We start from the raw sequence: 19,113 nt of genomic DNA, 5'->3' as shown, positions 1-19,113 counted from the left end.
TGGATTCATGAATTCTTCTACAACAATACTATAATTTTAATTGTACTTATATATAATCTGCTTTGATGTATATGAGGGCAGGTACTCTCTCACTTTATTACACTTCTTTCTTAAAAACTAAATTTAATAAAAGTTAAATGCCCTAAATCCACAGCAAACATTATACCTAATGGAGAATCTGTAGATGCTTTCCTTGGATCAGGAACCAGAAGGATACCTGCTATCACAGCTATTGTTTGACCTGACGTTAGAGGTCCTGAGCTACGATATGAGAAAAGAAATACGTTGAGACATACAAAGATTATAAGGAAAACTATCATTTTTTACAGATGATATTATATATCTGAAAAATTTTTTCAACAATTAGATTTAATAAGAAAGAACTACATATGAGATCACCTCACAGAAATCAATAGTGTTTCTGTACACCAGCAATAACCAATGAAAAAAATAAAATTCTATTTATAATAGCAACATAAATTATAAAGTATTTAGGAATTTCTCAGCAGAGAGAATACATGATTTCTATGGAGCTCTTTGCCAAAACTTTTAGTCCTTCCAGTATTCTTCCTCTTCTTTTCCCATTTTCCTCTGTAGCAAGTAATACCTATAATATACTATATACATTAATTGTTTCTTATATTTATTATTTCCCTTAAGTAGAATGTAATCTCCATGAAGGCAGAGACTTTTGCTTGCTTTTCACTGTTGTATCCACAATACCTGGAAGAGTGTCTGCCATATAGTATGTTTAACAAATATTTGTTAAACAAATATGGAGAAAATATTAAAACTTTAAATAGCACAAAAAAGATTATCTGAATAACCTCAAAGACATTCTTCAGATGAGACAATGTATTATAAAGATGTCAATGCTCCAAAATGAATCTACATATTCAATGCAAACCTAATCAAAATTTTAGATGAACTTTTTGGGAACTTAATAAAATTACTCAAAAATTTATTTGGAATACATCACTCTATAAATAGCTGACTATTTGTAGATTGACTATAAATAAAATAGGTCAATAAATATAAACAGACTAGCTGGCTACTTTGACTATATATTTAATAACTTTGAAAAAGAAGATGAGTTTGGCCATCTTATTTGATAAACTACACGTGACAAATGAAGACTTATTACAAGCCAAAATGACTTTTAAAAAGAGAATAATAGAATTATATGATGGGAGAGCAAATAAATGAACAAAGAGAAAAGAACAGAGTTCAAAAACAGATCCGTACATAGGTAAGTTCAATGTACATAAAAGTTACTGCAGATCAATGACTAAAAGATAGACTGTTTAATAAATGGACCATAACATGGAAGAACACCCACCAGATCCATATTTGACAACATATGCAGAACAGAATGTCAGATAAACTAAAGAAATAACTGTGAAAGGTAAAAGTAGAAAACTGGATTAAATAGGAAAATATTTTATGACCCTGATGCAGGAATTTTTTTAGAAAAATTCATAAGCATGAATCATAGAACAAAAATATGATGAATCAGATCATATCAAAATGAAGGTTTTTGTTCAACAAAGGACTCCATGAATAAAGTTAACATATTAGAATAGTTGTCCACACAGCAAGGAAGAAATAGAGAATGAGATAAAAGAGAATTTTTTAAAATTTTAATTGCAATATAATTAACATACATGGTTATATTAGTTCCAAGTGTACAATATAGTGATTCAACAACTCTATACATTACTCAGTGCTCATCATGATGAGTGTACTCTTAATCCTCTTCACCTATTTCACCCATCCCCCCACCCACCTCTCCTCTGGTAATTATCTGTTTCTTCTCTAGAGTTGAGTCTGTTTTTTGGTTTGTCTCTTTTTTCTTTGTTTGTTCATTTTGTTTCTTTAATTCCACATATGAGTGAAATCATATGGCATTTGTCTTTCTCTGACTGACTTATTTCACTTAGCATTACGCCCTCTAGATCCATCCATGTTGTGGCAAATGGCAAGATTCCGTTCTTTTTTACGGCTGTATATGTATATATACACCACATCTTTATCCATTCATCTATCGATGGACACTTGAGCTGCTTCCATCGTTTGGCTATTGTGAATAATGCTGCAATAAACATAGGGGTGCATATATCCTTTCAAATTAGTGTTTTCATATTCTTTGGGTAAATGCCCAGTAGTAGAATTACTGGATCATATGGTAGTACTATTTTTAATTTTTTGAGGAACTTCCATACTGTTTTCCACAGTGGCTGCAGAGAATTAATTGTTTAACAATTAATAACAGGGTCCTTCTGCAGGTGATAATGCTCCATCTACTAAGGAATATTATCTACCAATTATCTCTGCAGAAGCAGCTGGACCATGTCGGGCCACACATGTATGCAGCTGGACTTTATCCTAAGCAGGATAAAGATGTGACCAGATATATTTTCTAAGCAAAGGCACCTTCTGCAAGTCAAATGACCTGGGCCACTCAAATAAATTGCAGGATAAAGAAAGAGTTGGACAGAATTACAGATTAAAGAGACTTCAAAGACATACCAAGTTGAAGAAAAATGGGCAAAACCAAACTACAGCGACTAGGGATATTTGCTTAGGTCACAAAGTCATCAGTAATGCAGGAAAGTGATTGCTGCAGTGGTCAGGATAGCAGTTACTTTGGGGGAAAAGGTGTCATGCTTGGGATGGGACACATGGAGGGACTTCCTCAGTAGCTTGCAGCTCTGTTTTTTTACTTGAATGGTTTATATAAGAAGGGTTGTCTTATCATAGTTCACTCAGCTACACATTTGTGTAGTGTGCTTTTCTGCCTCTGTGTTTTATTTTACAACATAAAGTTAAAAAAAGTTTTAAGTACACTGTTGTATGAAGAATAAAATGTAAAAAGCAGAGGTGCAGAGAGACCAGATTGAAGATATATCTTGTTGATAAGGCTAATGGATTCTATTGACAGAGTGGGTATAAAAGAAAGGAATCAAGAATTATTCTGAGTGTATAGGGTTCCTTTTGCTACTATAGTGAAGGTGTATTAGAGCAAGAGGAAAGGAGTAGCTTAGGATAGAGGAAGCAAGCACAATCATTCTATTGTTAAGAATGCAATTCAGGGGGCACCTGGGTGGCTCAGTCGTTGAGCGTCTGCCTTCAGCTCAGGTCATGATCCGAGAGTCCTGGGATCGAGCCCCGCATCGGGCTCCCTGCTCAGCAGGAAGCCTGCTTCTCCCTCTCCCACTCCCCCTGCTTGTGTTCCCTCTCTCGCTGTGTCTCTCTCTGTCAAATAAATAAAATCTTAAAAAAAAAAAAAAAAGAATGCAATTCAGGTGATGTAAGTGAAGGTATTAAGCAAGCAATTGGATATACGTGCTTGGAACTTATGAGAAAGGTCTCGTCTGTCTTGGAGCAAAAAATATATAACAGATGGAGATTGAGATATCAAGAGATCAGAGACTGGCAGAGAGAGAGAGATCTGTAGATAGATGTCGTGGTTCTGGGTAAGATGATACCCTAGAGCAGACATAGTACAGGGATCTAACAAAGCCATGGAATAGAGAAAAAAAGTTCACTTTCCAGGAGCCTGGGTGACTCAGTCAGTTAAGTATCCGACTCTTGAGTTCCACTCAGGCCATGATCTCAGTGTCCTGAGATCAAGCCCTGAGTCGGGCTCCATGCTGAGCATGGAGCCTGCTTAAGATTCTCTCTCCTTCTCCCTCTGCCCCTCCCCACTCACACACACACACTCTCTCAATCTAAAAAAAAAAAAAAAAAAAAGGTTCATTTTTAATAATTGTATATAGAGAAAAGTTTGCATAATGCTTAGCCCTATAATGGTGTCCTAAAAACTATTTTTAAATATAGTTGAATATCTATACCACCAGTCTACCAAGTATTTTACATAGATTATCTATAATATTCAAAATAATCACACATACTGAATATTATTACTTCTTATATTTGAGAAAACTGGAGGTCAGAGATATTAAACACATCTGTCAAAGCCACAATGCTGGTGAGGGGTGGGTCAACATGTAAAGCATGGCTGTCCTCAATCTGAAACTTTCACTGTTCACACTGCATTTCCTAGGGGCAAATGCAGGAGGAATAAGAAAGGAGAAGGGGGAATGTGAGCTCTAGAAGGACAGCTAACCCAGCAGGCCCAAGCCTAATAATTGAAGGCTTTTTTTTTTTTTTTTTTTTTTTACCTTATGTACAGTGGGGCAGTAATACATAGTGAAAATCTGGACTTATGTGAAAAGTTGGTCTTCAAAAATGTGTTCACCATGATCCACCTTATTGGTTAATCCAGGGAAAAGGGCATGTCAATCATTTCCTCTTTGTTTGAAATATTGTTATTTGGGCTATTGGAAGGAAGGAGAAATCTTTTGAATCTTTACCTTTTTTCACTAAGTTTTCCCAACAGTCTCCTCAGAGCACTCATTACCTCCTTGTTCCTCAAGCTGTAGATTAAGGGATTCAGCATTGGGGTCACCACAGCATAGACCAGGGCAACCATCTTCTCTTGCTCTGCTGAGGAACCAGCAGTGGGTCCCAAGTACGTGAAGATGGCTGTTCCAAAGCACATGGAAACCACAGTGAGGTGGGAGGCACAGGTCTCAAATGCTTTGCAGCGTCCTTCGGCAGAGCGAATATGCAGAATGGCGGAAACTATACAACCATAAGAAAACAGAACCAGGACACAGGGAAGCATGATCACCAGAAATCCTGAGATGGCCACCATGACCTTGCTGAAGGAGATGTCCACACAGGTCAGCCTCAGCACAGCCAACATCTCACAAGCAAAGTGATTAATAACATTATGGCACAAAGGTAGCCGAAAGATGATGATCGTCTGCATCATTGAATTCATGAAACCAGCCACCAAGCAGCCGGCAGCCGGCCCCAGGCACAGCCTTCCATGCATGATGACTGTGTAGTGCAGTGGATGGCACACCGCCACAGAGTGGTCATAAGCCATGGCTCCCAGCAGGAAGAACTCGGAGCTGCCCATCGCCAGGGAGATGAAGCGCTGGAACACACAGCTGTGGAATGGGATGGGCTTCCAGGCTGACAGGAAGTGAACAACCATCTGTGGGACAGTGCTGTTGGTAAAACAGATGTCCACAAATGACAAGACACTGAGGAAAAAGTACACTGGTGTGTGTAGCCTGCTGTCCAGTCTGATGAGGAGGAGGATGAGGAAGTTCCCCAGCACGGTCACCAGATACATGACCAGGAAAAGGACAAATAGGGAGAGCTGAGTGTCCCAGCAGCTGGACAGCCCCAGCAGAATGAACTCATTCATCCATGTCTGGGTTTTCTCTGCCCATGAGACTCTGAGGACCAAATCCAAGTTATAAATCAATGAACACCAGATACTTAAGGTGGCAGGGGGCCTGACGAGGTCATTTCGACCAAACAGCCATGTGACATTGCACTGTGTGCTTTCCCAGATTATATGTCTCCTTCAGGGTTTGGGACCACAATAGAACCCATTGATATGGCTCAGATTCAAGGAAGGAGAAAACTCTTCTCCTTCCTTAAATAGGAAAGGTTTTATGAAAATGCTTAGACATTTGAGATGAAACGGTTAACTGTAAAACATGCTTCTCTTATTTAGGGCCCGTTCCAAGGCATGGAGTTTGTTTACTTCTTTGTTGGATGCAAGTATTTCCCTCCTCCCGCCTCAAAATCCATATTGAATGGAGCCTAACAGGTATTAACTGTTTTTTTTTTTAATTTACTATTTTACTTCTGGAGTCTCTATGAAAACGAAATACTAAATTTCCATCCTTTTAAAATCAGAAATTTTAGGTTGCAAGTTAGAAGGTAGCAAATATAAAATAGATTTTTCAGTAGGAACAAATTGTCAAAATTACATTTCAGGGTCAGGGAAGTAAAGAATGAAGACCTGGGGCGATCAGCCTCTGTTTTGAAAATCTTCACCTGCTTGTCTTTTATCAGTGTGAGAGGGTAAGAGGAAAGAATCTGTAATGTTATTTTCATCCTCCTTTGGAAGAGCAGCATAGCACTGATAGGCAGGGTATGTCTGTGAAGAAACAAATCAAAGTCAAAGATGCATTAACTGGCTTCCCTAATAAATGATAGGAGCTCAAATACTTGCCACACATACTTGCCTATTAACTAAGACAAAATGGAAAACTGGCTGCACATTTGCTGACTCTGTATGTATCCTGCGTAGTGAGAGTTATGGTTTGGAGACAATAGTGTGATGGAACATCATTAACTGGAATTAACTCAGTGAAAAGACTGTTGATTATCTTTTCCTTTGATCTCCTCTTACTTTTATCTCCATCTGAAATAGTTGACTATTTTCCCCTCTTAGGAAACTGTCATAGTCCATCCTTGTGTTAATGCTCCCTCTACCATAACTTACCCGAGCAGAAGGTGATACCTTAGTCTGCTCAATAACATCTCTAAACTTTCTAATCCTGCTGATGTGTTAGTATTTCAGAAAGTTCAAAGGCTCTAGTATTCAGAAATTCTCTTTAGAATTCTTAGTAATCTTATTTGCACCTTAATTCAAATCACAAGTGAAGGGGGGGGAATTAGAGGGGGAGACGAACCATGAGAGACTATGGACTCTGAGAAACAAACTGAGGGTTCTAGAGGGGAGGGGGTGGGGGATGGGTTAGCCTGGTGACGGGTATTAAGGAGGGCACGTATTGAATGGAGCACTGGGTGTTATACGCAAACAATGAATCATGGAACACTACATCAAAAACTAATGATGTAATGTATGGTGATTAACATAATAAAAAAATTAAAAAAATCACAAGTGATTTCTAAAAAACTCATGGACTAAATAAAGTCCACTCTCAACTTCCCACATCCTCTAATTACTCTGCCCTTTGGATGGAGAAAGTGAAACTCATTCACAGCTGTCCCAAGGAGATATTATCTGCTTGTTGCCTGTGATCAGATAGTGCCATTGAATATGTTACAAAATCCCAATTTGTATTGAGGGCATTCATGAGAGTAAGGGCAGCTAACCACAGATCAATAGGGTGCCTGAGATGCCCCTGTGGCAAGCTCCCTGCTCAGCAGGGAGTCTGCTTCTCCCTCTCCCTCCTGCTCAAGCTCTCTCTCTCTCAAATAAATAAAATCTTAAAAAAAAAAAAAGAAAAAAGAAACATGGTTAGAATATCATGTTTCTGTATCATCTTCATGGTTTTTAAAGTGCCTCTCTCTTGGGGCGCCTGGGTGGCTCAGTCATTAAGCGTCTGCCTTCGGCTCAGGGCATGATCCCAGCATCCTGGGATCGAGCCCCGCATCGGGCTCTCTGCTCTGCACGAGGCCTGCTTCTCCCTCTCCCACTCCCCCTGCTTGTGTTCCTGCTCTCGCTATCTCTCTCTCTCTCTCTGTCAAATAAATAAATAAAATATTTAAAAAAATAAAAATAAAAAAATAAAAAAAAATAAAGTGCCTCTCTCTGGGGATGAATGAACTGCTTTGCCAATAAACATGCATTTCCCGGTTCAATTCTCATTACCTAGTTTCTCCATCTGTCTAAAGGGATCATACATTCAGGTTTATCCTAATTCACTGGAGGGAGGGAAATAGAGACAAGGATGGAATAAGTACATAATATCAATAAGAAAAGGAAGGTTAAAAAAGAGGTTAAAAATAAATAAAAGTTCAAAACAGTTTTGAAAATTTGATATGTAAATAAAAGTTTAAAGCGGATTCAAAAGTAAGGTGGAGGTGTTGTAACCTATTTAACGGCAAGCATGCATCATCTTTTCTTCCTGGAATTGTGGTTCAAGCTCCCTGAAATTACACATTACAAATATTCTTCTCAAAAAAGGAGCACCTGGAAAGTGTGATACTTCCCAAAAGTTAATTGGCTAGGTTGCTCTCTCCAGCCCATCCCCACTTCCTTATGCATACCTATATTGCTTAGGTCAACAGAAAGTTTGAAGCCAGCTTCCGACCATCATCATTTAAGAATGTTGGTCAACACAAACCTGTCCGCTGGTGCAGATTTCCAGGAGCAGGCAGGTGCTGAGGAGTACAGAGTGGTGGATGGGACATGACCTGTAGTAGCTAAGCCCAGTGCTTCCTACGGTTGCAGCCAAAGCCCTGTGCTAGGTGCTGCATTTCTCAGAGGTACCGGAAAGAACTTTCTCCCCAGTTTGGCTACCCCAAATATGTTTTCTTTTAACATAATAGTGAACGTTAACTATACTGAAATTTAAATTAAAAACTTAATAATTTTTTTAAAAACTTAATAAAATTAAAATATATATGTTTTCTTTAAACCAATTGCCAAAATGGGACATTTATTTCTCCAGTAGCCAGATTCAATCCAATTGCCACATGAGCCAAGGAAGACGTTGTGTGTGAAGGATACCCTGGCTTCCTGATGCTGGTCCTAAGAACCCAGGGGAACACCTCTGAGCATGACTGTCTTACCTCTGGGACAGGACGTCATCACTGCCCCAGGAAGAGCAGAGATGGGCAAGATGGGGGATTTGGAAGAAGTAACTTTCTTTTCCCTCAGAGAGACAATCTCTACAGGCCAATTATGCTGTGCTTATTAGGCTTCTGTTACTTCTCTGAATAGTGATTTCCTCACCTGAAACTCTTACCTATTTTTTAAAAGAATTTACTAATCAGAATTTAGTTTTTCCTGACCCAGAAACATGAGAAGAGAAACCAAAGCCCCAGTTTCCCTTGGAGACATTCCCCTGCCTTTACTGAAGTTTCTCTTTGAGAAACTACAACTTGCCCATGACTTTCTGTCCATGTACTCAAGACTGAGACCATTTGACCCAAAGTGCCCAATTACTCAGGGATCACCTGGTGGCCCTTCAAACAGCATCCCCTGTAACATGATTCTGAAGTGAGCTATGGTCAGATATTCTCTTCACAACTGATACAGCTATTTGGTGAGACTTCTCCATTTTGTCTCACTATCGGAAGGCTTTTAATTGGGCACAATCAAATTATTTAACTATTTTTGTACCTAGATGTCTGCCCTCATATTCTATAAATATGACAAATTCATGAGCCACTTTGAGTATCTCAAATTACATATTAATTTTATTGATAGACATTTAAGTTGTTTCTAGTTTGTGGCCATTGAAAACAATACTACTGTGAACATCCTCTCCTCTCCTCAACTTGCCTTGCCTCTTCCTCTCTCTCTCACACACACACACATACACACTCACACACACAGTCACACTCAACCTTTTGTCATATATATCCATTTCTGTTACCTAGAGTGGAATAGCTGCATCACATCATGTGCAGGTCTGTCTTCAGCTAATATTGTCAGTTTGTCAAAACAGTTGTACCAATTATATCCCCACAAACTACGTTTGTATGAGGACTTCTTTTGCTCTAGACTTTATCCTCGGATTATCAGTCTTTGTCACTGTAGCCATTCCGATGGGCATATAGTAGTATCTCATGGGGATTATATCCCACATTTCTCTGATGACTGATGAGGTTGTGCATATTTTTAAATACTTATTGGTCATTGAAGATTACATTTTCTGAGGTGTGTGTTCAGTTTCTTGCCTGTTTTTCTCTTGGGTTATCTCTCTTTTTCTTATTGATTTTAGTTCTTTGTGTATTTTTAATATGAGCCTGTTGTTTATATGGATCACAAATATTTTCTCCCACATTGTGGCTCTTTCATTCTCATAATGGTGCCTCTGATGAAGGGATGCCCTTAATTTTAATGTAGTTCTATGTATTGTTTTTCATATAGTTGTTGCTTTTCTGTGTCTTGAGAAATCTTTGTCTCTCCCAAATCACAAAGTTATTCTTCAATGTAATCTTTCAGAGCTTTAATACTTTACTTTTCACATTGAAAACAACAATATATCTGGAATTTATGTCTGGGTATTTTATAAGATAGAAGCCCAAATTTATTGTTTTTCTATGTGGATATCCAATTTTATCGAGAGACCATTCTTTCCTCACTGTTCTCCTGTGTTGCCATAAATCAATTTTTGATTTATGTGTGTAGGTTGATTTCTAGACTCTTTTTTCTGACCCATTGGTCTATTTGTCTGTTGTTATAAAAATATTACATTGCCTTAATTACTGTAGCTTTATAATAAAGCCTGTTTTTATCATAGTGTAAATCCTCCAACTTGATTCTACTTTTTCTTTCTTTTGGGGGGCAGGGCGTGGCTATTCTTGGCCATTTGAATTTTCAATCTGATTCTAAAACTATCTTGAAAAATTTCAGGAAAAAAATTTGCTGAAATTTTAATTGGGATTTAATCTAAAAATAAATCTAAAAAAATAAAAATAAATTGGGATTTAATCTAAAAAAAAATAAATTTTAATTGGGATTTAATCTAAAAAATCTAAAAATTGGGGAGGGGCACCTGGCTGGCTCAGTCAGTAGAGCATGTGGCTCTTGATCTTAGGGTTGTGGGTTCAAGCCCCATGTTGGGTGTCAAAATTACTTAAAAATAAAATCTTTTATTTTTATTTTTTATTTTATTATGTTATATTAATCACCATACATTACATTAGTTTTTGATATAGTGTTCCATGATTCATTGTTTGCGTATAACTCCCAGTGCTCCATTCAGTACGTGCCCTCTTTAATACCCATCACCAGGCTAACCCATCTCCCCAACCCCTCCCCTCTAGAACCCTCAGTTTGTTTCTCAGAGTCCATAGTCTCTCATGGTTCGTCTCTCCCTCTGATTTCTCCCCCTTCATTTTCCCTTCTTGCTATCTTCTTCTTCTTTTTTTTTTTTTATTAACATATAATGTATTATTTGTTTCACAGGTACAGGTCTATGATTCAACAGTCTTACACAATTCACAGCACTCACCATAGCACATACCCTCCCCAATGTCTATCACCCAGCTACCCCATCCCTCCCACCCCCCACCACTCCAACAACCCTCATTTTGTTTCCTGAGATTAAGAATTCCTCATCAGTGAGATCATATGATATGTGTCTTTCTCTGATTGACTTATTTCATTAGCATAATACCCTCTAGATCCATCCATGTTGTTGCAAATGGCAACATTTCATTTTTTGATGGCTGCATAATATTCCATTATATATATATACCACATCTTCTTTATCCATTCATCTGTTGATGGACATCTAGGCTCTTTCCATAGTTTGGCTATTGTGGACATTGCTGCTATAAACATTGGGGTGCACATGCCCCTTCGGATCACTACATTTGTATCTTTAGGGTAAATACCCAGTAGTGCAATTGCTGGGTCATACGGTAGCTCTATTTTCAACTTTTTGAGGAACCTCCATACTGTTTTCCAGAGTGGCTGCACAGCTTGCATTCCCACCAACAGTGTAGGAGGGTTCCCCTTTCTCTGCATCCTCACCAACATCTGTCGTTCCCTGACTTGTTAATTTTAGCCATTCTGACTGGTGTGAGGTGGTATCTCATTGTGGTTTTGATTTGGATTTCCCTGATGCTGAGTGATGTTGAGCAGTTTTTCATGTGTCTGCTGGCCATTTAGATGTCTTCTTTGCAGAAATGTCTGTTCATGTCTTCTGCCCATTTCTTGATTGGATTATTTGTTCTTTGGGTGTTGAGTTTGATAAGTTCTTTATAGATTTTGGATACTAGCCCTTTATCTGATATGTCATTTGCAAATATCTTCTCCCATTCTGTCAGTTGTCATTTGGTTTTGTTGACTGTTTCCTTTGCTGTACAAAAGCTTTTTATCTTGATGAAGTCCCAATAGTTCATTTTTGCCCTTGCTTCCCTTGCCTTTGGCGATGTTTCTAGGAAGAAGTTGCTGCAGCTGAGGTCAAAGAGGTTGCTGCCTGTGTTCTCCTTTAGGATTTGGATGGACTCCTGTCTCACACTGAGGTCTTTCAACCATTTTGAGTCTATTTTTGTGTGTGGTGTAAGGAAATGGTCCAATTTCATTCTTCTGCATGTGGCTGTCCAATTTTCCCAACACCATTTGTTGAAGAGAGTGTCTTTTTTCCATTGGACATTCTTTCCTGCTTTGTCAAAGATTAGTTGACCATAGAGTTGAGGGTCCATTTCTGGGCTCTCTATTCTGTTCCATTGAAATATGTGTCTGTTTTTGTGCCAGTACCATACTGTCTTAATGATTACAGCTTTGTAATAGAGCTTGAAGTCCAGAATTGTGATGCCGCCAGCTTTGCTTTTCTTTTTCAACATTCCTCTGGCTATTCGGGATCTTTTCTGGTTCCATACAAATTTTAGGATTATTTGTTCCATTTCTTTGAAAAATGTTATGGTATTTTGATAGGGATTGCATGGAATGTGTAGATTGCTCTAGGTAGCATTGACATCTTCACAATATTTGTTCTTCCAATCCATGAGCATGGAACGTTTTTCCATTTCTTTGTGTCTTCCTCAATTTCTCTCATGAGTATTTTATAGTTTTCTGAGTACAGATTCTTTGCCTCTTTGGTTAGACTTATTCCTAGGTATCTTATGGTTTTGGGTGCGATTGTAAATGGGATCGACTCCTTAATTTCTCTTTCTTCTGTCTTGTTGTTGGTGTATAGGAATGCCACTGATTTCTGTGCATTGATTTTATATCCTGCCACTTGACTGAATTCCTGTATGAGTTCTAGCAGTTTTGGGGTGGAGTCTTTTGGATTCTCCACATAAAGTATCATATCATCTGCAAAGAGTGAGAGTTTGACTTCTTTGCCAATTCAGATGCCTTTTATTTCTTTTTGTCGTCTGATTGCTGTGGCTAGGACTTCTAATACTATGTTGAATAGCAGTGGTAATAGTGGACATCCCTGCCGTGTTCCTGACCTTAGGGGGAAAGCTCTCAGTTTTTCCCCATTGAGAATGATATTCGCTGTGGGTTTTTCATAGATGGCTTTTATGATATTGAGGTATATACCCTCTATCCCTATACTCTGAAGAGTTTTGATCAAGAAAGGATGCTGTACTTTGTAATGCTTTTTCTGCATCTATTGAGAGGATCATATGGTTCTTGTTCTTTCTTTTATTAATGTATTGTATCACATTGATTGATTTGAGGATGTTGAATCAACCTTGCAGCCCAGGGATAAATCCCACTTGGTCGTGGTGGATAATCCTTTTAATGTACTGTTGGATCCTATTGGCTAGTATTTTGGTGAGAATTTTTGCATCCATGTTCATCAAGGATATTGATCTGTAATTTTCCTTTTTGATGGGGTCTTTGTCTGGTTTTGGGATCAAGGTATAAGTGGCCTCATAAAACGAGTTTGGAAGTTTTCCTTCCATTTCTATTTTTTGGAATAGTTTCAGAAGAAAAGGTATTAATTCTTCTTGAAATGTTTGGTAGAATTCCCCTGGGAAGCCATCTGGCCCTGGGCTTTTGTTTGTTGGGACATTTTTGATGACTGCTTCAATTTCCTTAGTGGTTATAGGTCTGTTCAGGTTTTCTATTTCTTCCTGGTTCAGTTTTGGTAGTTGATACATCTCTAGGAATGCATCCATTTCTTCCAGATTGTCTAATTTGCTGGCATAGAGTTGCTCATAATATGTACTTATAATTGTTTGTATTTCTTTGGTGTTGGTTGTGATCTCTCCTCTTTCATTCATGATTTTGTTGATTTGGGTCATTTCTCTTTTCTTTTTGATAAGTCTGGCCAGGGGTTTATCAATCTTGTTAATTCTTTCAAAGAACCAGCTCCTAGTTTCGTTGACCTGTTCTACTGTTCTTTTGGTTTCTATTTCATTGATTTCTGCTCTGATCTTTATTATTTCTCTTCTCCTGCTGGGTTTGGGCTTTATTTGCTGTTCTTTCTCCAGCTCCTTTAGGTGTAGGGTTAGGTTGTGTATTTGAGACCTTTCTTGTTTCTTGAGAAAGGCTTGTATTGCTATATACTTTCCTCTTAGGACTGCCTTTGCTGCACCCCAAAGATTTTGAACAGTTGTGTTTTCATTTTCATTGGTTTCCATGAATTTTTTAAATTCTTCTTTAATTTCCTGGTTGACCCATTCATTCTTTAGTAGGATGCTCTTTAGCCTCCATGTATTTGAGTTCTTTCCGACTTTCCTCTTGTGATTGAGTTGTAGTTTCAAAGCATTGTGGTCTGAAAATAGGCAGGGAATCATCCCAGTCTTTTGGTACTGGTTGAGACCTGATTTGTGACCTAGGATGTGATCTATTCTGGAGAATGTTCCATGGGCACTAGAGAAGAATGTGTATTCTGTTGCTTTGGGATGGAATGTTCTGAATATATCTGTGAAGTCCATTTGGTCCAGTGTGTCATTTAAAGTCTTTCTTTCCTTGTTGATCTTTTGCTTAGATGATCTGTCCATTTCAGTGAGGGGAGTGTTAAAGTCTCCCACTATTACTGTATTGTTGTCAATGTGTTTCTTTGCTTTTGTTATTAATTGGCTTATATAATTGGCTGCTCCCATGTTAGGGGCATAGATATTTACAATTGTTAGATCTTCTTGTTGGATAGACCCTTTAAGTATGATGTAGTGTCCTTCCTCACCTCTTATTATAGTCTTTGGTTTAAAATCTAATTTGTCTGATATAAGGATTGCCACCCCAGCTTTCTTTTGGTGTCCATTAGTATGGTAAATGGTTTTCCACCCCCTCACTTTCAATCTGGGGTTGTCTTTGGGTCTAAAATGAGTCTCTTGCAGACAGCATATTGATGGGTCTTGTTTTTTTATCCAATCTGATAGCCTGTGTCTTTTGATTGGGGCATTTAGCCCATTTACATTCAGGGTAACTACTGAAAGGTATGAATTTAGTGCCATTGTATTGCCTGTAAGGTTACTATTAAAAATAAAATCTTTAAAAAAAATTTTTTTTAAATAAATGAGAAATGACTTTTCTATGTTCTTGAGTATTTCAATCCATAAAAAAGATATATTCTTCCATTTATTTACTATCTGTTATTTTTTTTCTATGTAACAGTGTTGCATATCTCTGATTAGATTTATGCCCAGTATGAAGTTTTGAAAGCTACTTTAATTAGTATCTTTTAAATTATGTAAAAGTATAATTGGCTTTTATATATTAAATATGTATACATGAAATTACTTTATGAATGGTGCCATTTCTTCATTATATATTTGGTAGAATTCACTGGTGAAACCACTTGGCCCAAGTGGTTTGGTGGAAAATTCTTAAATATAGTTTTAAAGTTTTTAGTATATAGGACTATTCTTTTTATTCATGTGTCCATTTGGGTAAGTTTATTTTTCCTAGGAATTTGTGTATTTCATCTAAATATTTATTTCTAAAATTTACTAGCCAACCCATATATGTTAACTAACTAGAATTTAAATAAAAACTTGAAATAAAAAAAATACAATAAAATAGGGGCACCTGGATGGCCCAGTCAGTTAAGTGTCCAACTCTTGATTTTGGCTCAGGTCATGATATGCTGGTGAGATGGAGCCCCAGGCTGGGCTCCATACTCAGCACAGATTCTGCTTGAGATTCTCTCTTCCTCTCCCTCTGTCCCTCCCTCTGCTTATGCACATGTGTGCACACACACACTCTCTCAAATAACTACTTTTTAAAAAACAAATAAAATAAAATTTACAGCCTAAGTTTCTTAATATCTTCTTACATATTTTTAATGTATAGAGAATCTGTAATGTCTCTTTTTCTTTCCTGACATTATTTATTCCTTCATATCTCTCTCTTTTTTTATTAGTCTTGGTGATAAGTTGTGTTTGCTATAAAGTATTTTTAATATCATTTGGGTTTAAGGAAAGCAAGAAAGAAGAGGGCAGTCCCATCCCTTGGAAAACATCATTTAATAGATAATAGGTAAAAGAAAAATATTTCCTCCTTTATGAAGATAAATCTTAAGGGTATAAAAGAAATTAAACATCATTAAAAATTATCCCAAAATAGGGGCACCTGGGTGGCTCAGCTGGTTAAGCGTCTGCCTTCGGCTCAGGTCATGATTCCAGGGTCGTGCGATCAAGCCCTGCGTCGGGCTCCCTGCTCAGCAGGACCCTGCTTCTCCCTCTCCTCCCCATTCATGCTCTCTTCTCTCTATCTCTGTCTCTCTCTCTCTCAAATAAATAAAATCTTTAAAAAAAATATCCCAAAATATATATGAAGAGAGTAAGAGAATATATAGCTCCTCTGAGCTATTTTTGGTATAGGACAGAAAATTATTAGGGCACTAAAAGAACCATAGCTATTATATGAGGGCCATTTCTAAGAATTTTAAGCAATCTTACAAATAAGATCACTTACACTGAAGATAGAAAAATATTCTAAATTTCAAAACCAGAAAGAAATGCATGTGCTAAGAAAAAAATATATATCAAATTGACCTTACCTTCTTTATCAAGAGGAATTCTCGACTATTGAAAAGGATTTGACTTCAGCAATGTATTTTATGGCTTTATTGGAAATTCTATCAAATATTAAAAGAACATATACTTTCAAATTTGCACAAGACTTTCCAGAGAAAAGAAAAATAAGGGATCATGCTTTAACTCATTGTACAAGGTTAGGATGGCCATCATACCAAATGTTGACTGGGAAAGTAAAGGAAAATTACACTTTGAGCAGACTCAAGAAAACAGATAGAAAATTCTCAAACAAAATAATGGCAAACTACATCTATAAATCTATAAAACTGCATCATAACAAAGTCAGTTTTATTCAAGAAGGAAAGGTTGGTTTCATATAAGAAAACAACTGATGTTATTAACTTCATTAATAAATTAAGAGAAGAAAAACATCATATGATCATATTAGTGGATATAGAAAATAATTTTAAATGTAACATCAACTCATGATTTTAAAAAAGAGAACTTACTAATCTGATAAAATGCATATAGAGTAAACATACTTATTGTGATTATTTTGAAAGTATTCCTTGTAAGTTCAGAAACAAAATAATAATGCTACTTATACTCATCTCTATTTAACATTATACTGGTGGCCCTAACCAATGCAAGAAGACAGTGGGAAAAATATAATACTATGAGGATTGAAAAGAAGTAACAATTCTATTATTTTATTTGCAGATTATATAATTTTCTATGAAAAGCATCCAAAAGAATCTATAAATAAATTATTACAATTAATAATTAGGCAGTTTTTAGATTAAATAAATCAATATCAAAAGTCATTGTGAATTTAGTTTCCAGTGATAAGGGAATAACAGGGATGGTATTTTTTCTCTTACCTTGAACAACTAGAAAACTGAACAAAACATATGAAGCAATGGTTTTCATACATTGGACAACAGGTAGTGCAAGACAGGGATGCCCAAGAGGAGAGAACAAGTAAGGTGAGCTACAGGTACCTCTGCTCACTGCCTAGAGAGTTTGCAGGCCACAGGATGAGGAGAGGGAACCAAAGCATAGCTTGTGGTCATCCTAAATTGAAAAGACAGTTCATATTTTGGGACAGAGTACTAAAGAGGAGAAAGCTGCAAAGAGAGAGAACTTGTGTGATCTGAAAATTGGTATCCTTAAATATTTTGCTGATTATTGATCTTTGTGTGAATGTGAGAAACCTACAAGGGCCAAGGAAAGAACCACCAGAAAGAAGTAAACAGAACGATCTCTAGAGGTGACACAAAGCCCAGGAAAGGACTCACTAGCCAAATGGAAAGACGTCTAACACACAAGACATTGAGTAGAGTCTTCAGAAAAATATAATCTCGGTAATGCAAACTTCACTTCAGCCTGCTCTGGAGCCAACCTAACAACACTTAAAAGAAAGCCTCAAAAGATCAAACAAATTCTCAGCAACTGAACTGCTTCCCAGGACAAAGTGCAGAAATACTTAAAGGAAAGCAAAACAACTTAAAGCCCCCAAAACATAAAACTCACTATGTTTGTAATTCATAAAAATAATTCCAGACATGCAAAGAGGCAGGAGAGTTTCCAGATCATAGCACAAAGAAAGGGAACCCAAACAAATCATAATGAGGAGAAAAATCAGTCAATGGAAACACATACAGAAATGACACAGATGATAGAATTAGGATACAAGCACATTACAATAGCCATTACAAATATACTTCCCATGTTCAAGAAGACAGAGGAAAACCCAAGCACAATGAGAAAAGAAACCAAGGATATAAAAACACTTAATTCAAACTATAAGGAGATAAAATATATATCTAAAATGAAAAATAGACTGGATGCAATGAATAGCAGCCTAGACACTGCAGAAGAATTTGGAGGACTTGTAGACATAGTAATACAACCCACCCAAAGTGGAAGAGAGAAAAAAAACAAGACTGAAAAAATTGAATAATGTTTCAATAAGGTATGAGAAATAACAAACATGAAATCAGAGTCCCAAAAGGAAAAGGGGAAGATGAGGTATGGGGAAAGACATAACGAATATTTTTAAAATATTAACCTCAAACTTCCAAATATGATGAAAAGAATGAATCTACATATTCAAGTGGCTTAACAAACCCCAGTTATTTAAAAAAATACTAAAGTACTACATCTAATAAAGCAACAATAAAAATAAAATTATTAAAGCAATTGTAGAAAAAATTATGCATTACATACAGAGAAAAAAAGATAAGATTAACAGAAGAACTGGAAGAAAACAAATGCCAACCAAGAATTCTATGCCAGTGAAAATAAACAAAAAAAGAAGAAAAAAATTTTCAAAAAATGAAAGATAAATAAAGATGTATTCGTCATGCAAATGATAAAAGTATTTATAGTCAGTAGACAAAAGCATTTCAAGCAAAGTTAAGGACATAAACCTAAGAAAAATAATAATAAAGATAATTAAAAACCAATAGAAAGCAAAAATAATAGAGAAAATCAAAGAAAACAAAAGCTAAAAAAAAAGGAAACAAAGCTGATTTTTTTGGAAAATATCAATAAAATTGATAAACTTCTATCCAGACTGATCAAGAAAGAAGATACAAATTATCAATATAAAAAATGAAATTGGTGACATCACTACTGATCTTAAACACATCAAAAGAACAAAAACAATTTAAACCTCCCCACAAATAAAACAATAGGCCAATGGCTTCATTGGTGAACTGTACCAAACTTTTAAGGAAGAAATATTCTAGAAAATTGAAACAGAAGTAACTTTCCCCAATTAATTATCTAAGCATTACACTGATAACAAAACAAGACAAAAACATCACAAATTAAAAAAACTATAGATCAAAATCACTCATGATCACGGAT

General features: G+C 36.6%; 2 protein-coding genes across 2 annotated transcripts in view; both read right to left on the bottom strand.

Moving 5' to 3' along the window:
• LOC118532568 (olfactory receptor 2A2-like) overlaps positions 1-19,113 on the bottom strand; it is a 220,561-nt gene that overhangs the window by 146,575 nt on the left and 54,873 nt on the right.
• On the bottom strand, positions 3,799-5,348 carry LOC118532571 (olfactory receptor-like protein OLF3). The gene has a single exon (XM_036087246.2). It carries the CDS (start codon positions 5,282-5,284, stop codon positions 4,373-4,375), a length of 912 nt encoding a protein of 303 aa, XP_035943139.2. The 5' UTR covers positions 5,285-5,348; the 3' UTR covers positions 3,799-4,372.

This window comes from Halichoerus grypus, chromosome 12 (assembly GCF_964656455.1).
Source record: "Halichoerus grypus chromosome 12, mHalGry1.hap1.1, whole genome shotgun sequence".
NCBI lineage: Eukaryota > Metazoa > Chordata > Mammalia > Carnivora > Phocidae > Halichoerus > Halichoerus grypus.
Note: the sequence above shows the minus strand (reverse complement) of the source record. Positions and strands in the feature narration are given on the sequence as shown.